The sequence below is a fragment of the Tachysurus vachellii genome, chromosome 18 (assembly GCF_030014155.1).
Source record: "Tachysurus vachellii isolate PV-2020 chromosome 18, HZAU_Pvac_v1, whole genome shotgun sequence".
Lineage (NCBI taxonomy): Eukaryota > Metazoa > Chordata > Actinopteri > Siluriformes > Bagridae > Tachysurus > Tachysurus vachellii.
Genome location: NC_083477.1, coordinates 1,601,588 through 1,609,087, shown reverse-complemented (window position 1 = coordinate 1,609,087; position 7,500 = coordinate 1,601,588). Strand labels below are relative to the sequence as shown.

General features: G+C 49.8%; 1 protein-coding gene across 1 annotated transcript in view; it reads right to left on the bottom strand.

Moving 5' to 3' along the window:
- slc1a9 (solute carrier family 1 member 9) overlaps positions 1-7,500 on the bottom strand; it is a 16,792-nt gene that overhangs the window by 6,028 nt on the left and 3,264 nt on the right. The window contains exons 3-5 of the mRNA XM_060891873.1: positions 6,985-7,090; positions 6,403-6,529; positions 390-623 (exon numbers count right to left, since the gene is read on the bottom strand). Of these exons, the coding sequence (XP_060747856.1) occupies positions 390-623; positions 6,403-6,529; positions 6,985-7,090 (467 nt within the window). The remainder of the gene's footprint in view (positions 1-389; positions 624-6,402; positions 6,530-6,984; positions 7,091-7,500) is intronic.

The window sequence follows — 7,500 nt, the reverse complement described above, 5'->3', positions numbered from 1 at the left end:
ATAAGGTTAGATGTGGAGTTAATGATGTCACTTCTAAACTGGTCTGCATGTTCAACCTGTATAAAAGGTAGAATTCAGGTACTGTGGGCGGGGCTTTGTGTATACGGGTATAAAAAAACCCACTTATTTAACCAGTCTTCTAATCTTCTGATGCACCTTTAAGTCGAATTTTATTTCCTCATTAAAGTGAATCAACGTTAAGGCTTGAGCTCTGTGTGAAGTTCATAGAATACGATCCCAATCTGATCTCTTATTGAAGATGACTAAATGAAAGAATACTGAATTCTTACAGGGCCCCCTGCTGGCTTGGAGGCTCTACAGGTATAGAGATTTATCCGTTACCCATTAAGACACGACCGAGGACAAAGCCTTCTGAAAGAGCTGCTTACCTGCTGGCTGTGCCGAGTGCCGTGATCCAGGCCTGGAAGATCCCGGAATAAAAGGTGAAGGGGTTTTTCCGTGTCACGGAAAAGAATATGACGGGCAGGATGATCCCACCGTGGATAATGAGACCAACAATCACCGTCACCATGTACATGCCGAGCTGCTGGGCCACGGCCTCCAGGTCACCGATGGCGGCTATCTTTCCACAGATCAGAGAGGCGATACCGAACGGAGAGTACCTACAGTACAAACACCACATGGGAAAGGTTTCAGAAAATTCTTTTACAAAAGATGACTAATGTTCCCATCATGCACTGTGAGACGTTGAATTGTTTTGCCTCTAATTTAAAGTGACGTGACATACGGCTAAGTACGGTGACACATACTCAGAATTTTTTCTCTGCGTTTAACCCATCCAAAGTGCACACACACACACAGCAGTGAACACACACACACACCGTGAACACACACCCGGAGCAGTGGGCAGCCATTTATGCTGCGGCGCCCGGGGAGCAGTTGGGGGGTTCGGGGCCTTGCTCAAGGGCACCTCAGTCGTGGTATTGCCGGCCCGAGACTCGAACCTACAACCTTAGGATTAGGAGTCAAACTCTCTAAACATTAGGCCACGACTTCCCCCCAACTTCAGTCAATATTAGTATCTCAGAGCAGCTACATGTTTCCATGGTTACAACAAAAACTTCTCTGATTGGAGTGTTTTGATTTTGACAGTCCTGGCAATGCAGTATGGAATCATGGCTTATGTTTCAGTACTAAAGTAACAGTCATTTTGCATGAAACAATTTCAGACATAGTTTGCTGCTATCATTAATCTCCTAAACATTGTCTCCTAAACAAAAAAACAAGAAAAAAAAAACAGACAAGGCATTAAAACATTTAGGAGCCCAAAAGAGTCGACTCTTGTACTGAAGGTGAATCAAATGATCTGACACGTAGAATTCCACTGAACGTTCTATGCTGCTCTTCTCTTTCTGTCCACTAGAGGGATCAGTTGTCATGATCGTGGTGACGATTACTCGTTAGCTGAAGTAAACTATTTAGAAGTCAGTGTGTTACAAAATTATTTTGAATTCTGATTAAAATCGTAAAAAAAATAAATAAAAGCTATTCTTCAGAATTAGCAAATAAAAGAGCTGTATCTGTATCTGTGGGCCCACCACCTGCAGGAGAAACCGTAAGGGGCTGGTGCAATGTGGATTGGGTGGCAGTCGAAGGCGGGAGCCTCGGCGACCCAATCCCCGGACACGGAATCTGGCTCTAGGGACATGGAATGTCACCTCGCTGGGGGGGAAGGAGCCTGAGCTGGTGCGGGAGGTCGAGAGATACCGACTAGATATAGTTGGGCTCACCTCCACGCACGGCTTGGGCTCTGGAACCCAACTCCTTGAGAGAGGCTGGGCTCTCTACTACTCTGGAGTTGCCCGCGGTGAGAGGCGGCGGGCTGGTGTGGGCTTGCTTATAGCCCCCCAGCTCAGCAGCCATGTGTTGGAGTTCACCCCGGTGAACGAGAGGGTCGTTTCCCTACGCCTTCGGGTCGGGGAGAGGTCTCTCACTGTTATTTGTGCTTACGGGCCAAATGGCAGTGTAGAGTACCCGACCTTCTTGGAGTCTCTGGGAGGGGTGCTGGAAAGTGCTCTGACCGGGGACTCCGTCATTCTACTGGGGGACTTCAACGCTCACGTGGGCAGCGACAGTGACACCTGGAGGGGCGTGATTGGGAGGAACGGCCCCCCCGACCTGAACCCGAGTGGTGTTCTGTTATTGGACTTCTGTGCTAGTCACAGTTTGTCCATAATGAACACCATGTTCAAGCATAAGGGTGTCCATCAGTACACATGGCATCAGGACACCCTAGGTCGGAGGTCGATGATCGACTTTGTGGTTGTTTCATCTGACCTCCGGCCGTATGTCTTGGACACTCGGGTAAAGAGAGGGGCGGAGCTGTCAACTGATCACCACCTGGTGGTGAGTTGGATCCGATGGCCGGGGAGGAAGTTGGACAGACTTGGCAGACCCAAACGTACTGTGAGGGTCCGCTGGGAACGTTTGGCAGAGTCTCCGGTCAGAGAGATCTTCAACTCCCACCTCCGGCAGAGCTTCAACCAGATCCCGAGGGAGGTTGGAGACGTTGAGTCTGAGTGGACCATGTTCTCCACCTCCATTGTCGACGCGGCCACGCGGAGCTGTGGCCGTAAGGTCTCTGGTGCCTGTCGTGGCGGCAATCCCCGAACCCGGTGGTGGACACCGGAAGTAAGGGATGCCGTCAAGCTGAAGAAGGAGTCCTATCGAGCCTGGTTGGCTCGGGGGACTCCGGAGGCAGCTGATAGGTACCGGAGGGCCAAGCGAGCTTCAGCCCAGGTGGTTGCAGAGGCAAAAACTCGGGTCTGGGAAGAGTTCGGTGAGGCCATGGAGAAGGACTATAGGTTGGCCTCGAAGAAATTCTGGCAAACCGTCCGGCGCCTCAGGAAGGGGAAGCAGTGCCCTGCTCACACTGTTTACAGTGAGAGTGGGAATCTGCTGACTTCGACTGGGGACATTCTCGGACGGTGGAAGGAGTACTTCGAGGATCTCCTCAACCCCACCGACATGTCTTCCACTGAGGAAGCAGAGGCAGAGGGCTCAGTTGAGGACTCATCGATCCCCCAAGCTGAGGTCACTGAGGTGGTTGAGAAGCTCCTCAGTGGCAAGGCACCGGGGGTGGATGAGATCCGCCCTGAGTACCTCAAGTCTCTGGATGTTGTGGGGCTGTCTTGGTTGACACGCCTCTGCAACATCGCGTGGCGGCTGGGGACAGTGCCTCTGGACTGGCAGACTGGGGTGGTGGTCCCTCTGTTTAAGAAGGGGGACCGGAGGGTGTGTTCCAACTACAGGGGGATCACACTCCTCAGCCTCCCTGGAAAAGTCTATGCCAGGGTACTGGAGAGGAGAATTCGGCCGATAGTCGAACCTCGGATTCAGGAGGAACAATGTGGGTTTCGTCCCGGTCGTGGAACACTGGACCATCTCTATACCCTCACCAGGTTGCTGGAGGGTTCATGGGAGTTTGCCCAACCAGTCCACATGTGCTTTGTGGATCTGGAGAAGGCATTCGACTGTGTCCCTCGTGGTGATCTGTGGGGGGTGCTCTGGGAGTATGGGGTCCGGGGCCCTTTGCTAAGGGCTGTTCGGTCCCTATATGACCGGAGCAGGAGTTTGGTTCGCATTGCCGGCAGTAAGTCAGACTTGTTCCCGGTGCATGTTGGACTCCGGCAGGGCTGCCCTTTGTCACCGGTCCTGTTCATTATTTATATGGACAGGATTTCTAGGCGCAGTCAGGGGCCGGAGGGAGTCCGGTTTGGGGACCACGGGATTTCGTCTCTGCTTTTTGCAGATGATGTTGTCCTGTTGGCTTCTTCAAATCAGGACCTTCAGCGTGCACTGGGACGGTTTGCAGCCGAGTGTGAAGCGGCAGGGATGAGAATCAGCACCTCCAAGTCCGAGGCCATGGTTCTCAGCCGGAAAAGGGTGGCTTGTCCCCTTCGGGTTGGTGGAAAGCTCCTGCCTCAAGTGGAGGAGTTTAAGTATCTTGGGGTCTTGTTCACGAGTGAGGGAAGGATGGAGCGGGAGATCGACAGGCGGATCGGTGTATCTTCTGCAGTGATGCGGTCGATATACCGGTCTGTTGTGGTGAAGAAAGAGCTGAGCCGCAAGGCGAAGCTCTCTATTTACCAGTCGATCTACGTTCCTACCCTTACCTATGGTCATGAGCTTTGGGTCATGACCGAAAGGACAAGATCCCGGATACAGGCGGCCGAAATGAGTTTCCTCCGCAGGGTGGCTGGGCGCTCCCTTAGAGATAGGGTGAGGAGCTCGGTCACTCGGGAGGAGCTCAGAGTAGAGCCGCTGCTCCTCCACATCGAGAGGAGTCAGCTGAGGTGGCTCGGGCATCTGTTCCGGATGCCTCCTGGACGCCTCCCTGGGGAGGTGTTCCGGGCATGTCCAACCGGAAGGAGGCCCCGGGGAAGACCTAGGACACGCTGGAGGGACTATGTCTCTCGGCTGGCCTGGGAACGCCTCGGTATTCCCCCGGAGGAGCTGGAGGAAGTGTCTGGGGAGAGGGAAGTCTGGGTGTCCCTGCTCAGACTGCTGCCCCCGCGACCCGGCCCCGGATAAGCGGTAGAAGATGGATGGATGGATGGAAGAGCTGTATCTTGAATTAACGAATACCAAAAGAGTTTATGGTGAGAGCTTGTTACGTCCGCTGTACTTCGTCATCTCTGTAGCGCGGTAATCGCTCGTGACATCTCGGCCGTTAGCGTTACCTGAGATTTTACTTCCTGCATGTAAACTGTTTTGGTTCTGAAATTGAAATATTGTCTGCTTTGGCGTGAGGGGAATCAGACGATCAGACAGGTAACGGATTCATGATGCGGTGCGGCAGCACGTCTCGCAGTGTGGTCTGGAGAAGGAAGCGTAATCCAGAAGGTTTAGATGAAGAAGGATCTGGTGTTTGTATCTAAGGGGTTTATCCCCAGTGTAGGCCTGTGTTTAATCAACAACATGTGGGTCAAAGGTCACGCGTATGTGTGTCATGTATATTATGTTCTTCATGTGGCTTGCTCTGTATGGTGTAATGTATGCTCGTTAACTGGGACCCGGTGTGGACCGGGCCGGTTCTGGGTCTTCTCACTTCTAATTTTGGAGCTCAGAGCTTGTGTTTCGTGTTTATTCTCACCGCAGCTTCACATTCCCATGTGTTCAGCTCGTCAGGCTTTATCCCTATCAGTTGTTTATTGGTTCCAGCTCTCAGGTCGGCACGGCTCACAGAGGTTGGTGCTGATTCAGGGTGAGGTTCGAGCGAGGCCGTGTGTGTTACGTCCTGGAACACCGTACACTTTTCACTCGAAGCTTGCTGGCTCCCGAGCTCTTCTCTTCTGCTCACTTTCAGATGTGGCCTACTTTCTGGAGCTCTGATTCTCTGAGATCTTTCCCCAGTGACATCCGGATATAAATCTTCATTCACAACAACTCTCTTTACTATCGGACACTTTATTTGTGACACAATAACAGCAAGTAATGTCGGGTTTGTAAACAGTTTCTTTGTTCTGTTGTTTGTTATGAAAGTTGCACGCTAGCTGACTGCACACACACACACACACACACACACACACACACACACTCACACACATACAGACACACACACACAGACATACACACACACTCACACACATACTGTACACACACACTCACACACACTCACACACAAACACATACACACACACACACAGACACACACACTCACACACATACAGACACACACACAGACATACACACACTCACACACATACTGTACACACACACTCACACACATACAGACACACACACACTTACACACATACAGACACACACGCACACAGATGCATGCAAGCACACATACACTCACACACACGCACACATACACTCACACACAAACACATACACACACAAACATACACACACAGACATACACACACACTCACACACATACTGTACACACACTCACACACATACAGACACACACACACTTACACACAAACAGACACACACACGCACACAGATGCATGCAAGCACACACACTCACACTAACACAGACACACAGACACACACACACAGACATACACACACACACACAAACGCCCATAATGAGGTTCAGAACGTTACAAATCTCCGAAATCCCTTGAGAGTATCAGTGCGATTCCGTCATCATGCAACATAAATAAAGACCTGGTGCGATCTCTCAGGTTTCCGCACACACAAGAAGCAGAAAAACACACGAAAATTCCCCAAATACCCTGGAATTGTCTTCAAAGAGAAGATAAGAGATGAGATTAAAACTCATGAGCTGGGGTTATAACACACAAGAACCAGCTGTCAGGGAAAGACTGGGTTCAGGGAAGGAAAACCACTGACTCCATATTGTTCAGCTCAGCTGCATCTGACACACACACACACACACACACACATACAGGCAGCACCACTGACCACATAATCATGGACACCATCTTCATGATGATCTCGTTGAGGATGTTGAAGAACTCAGACATGATCTTTCCCTTCTCGCCCATTTTGCCCATGCAGACCCCGAACGTGATGAAGAAGCCGATCAAACCTGTGGGACAAAAGAAAAGAAAAGATTTTAATTAAACAGAAGCAGCGGCATGTTCGAGAGTTGAAACTTTTATTGACAGAACTTTAGTGTGCACATTGTAATGAGTTTAGCGTTCTTAAGCGTATGTAAGACAACACTGACAGCATTTAAACAAAAACGTCATTCAGAAACTTTTCACTAGTGATGTTTAAATAAATAAATAAAATAATGAATTAAAATCATAGACTGTTAATCACACGTTGTCTTCACACTGTCAACACGTCCTGAGAGGAACAAGAGTCTCAGCTCAGTGCAGGACAGATAAACAGTAGAGTGAACGTCCTCTCATCAGACTGAATCGCTCAGCAGCAGAAGATCACATGATGAAATCCTAAACACTAATCAGCACGAGTCGTGTTACAGGCTGATTAAATGTACACGACTCACGGTGTTTACTCGCGACTGACGTGTCTTACCCAGAACGTTCATCCCCCACTTAAACTCCAGCTTCTTCCTGTTGACAGAAACAGGTTCGCTCTGGTTGCTGACAGGCACCGGGACCTTCTTCACCACCGTCTGAACCTGAGGCCAGAACACACGGGGGTCCGTCTGTCTTAGTTTTCTTCTCTTTCTTTTTAAAGGAACACATTCTTACTGTAAAAGTCTGAACCAGTGCTGAACATGTGACAGCCAGGAATTATTACATCACAAAATCCACAAGCCAATCACAATCCGGTATGCAAATCCAAGCCCTGTATACAAATACTAAATATCATATTTGCATAAATTGATGGACAAACCTTATTAAAGGTGGGGTGTACGTTGTTTGAGAAATGCTTCAGAAAACTGAGTCGGGCCGACAAACAAAATTAACGTGTAGCCAGTGAGCAGAAAGGGGCGTGTCTTGTCAATATGGGCGGAGAGAGTGTTCAGTGTACGTGTGTGACATTAGCAGAAAGTGGTTTTAACATTGACATGGAGGATAAAAACAA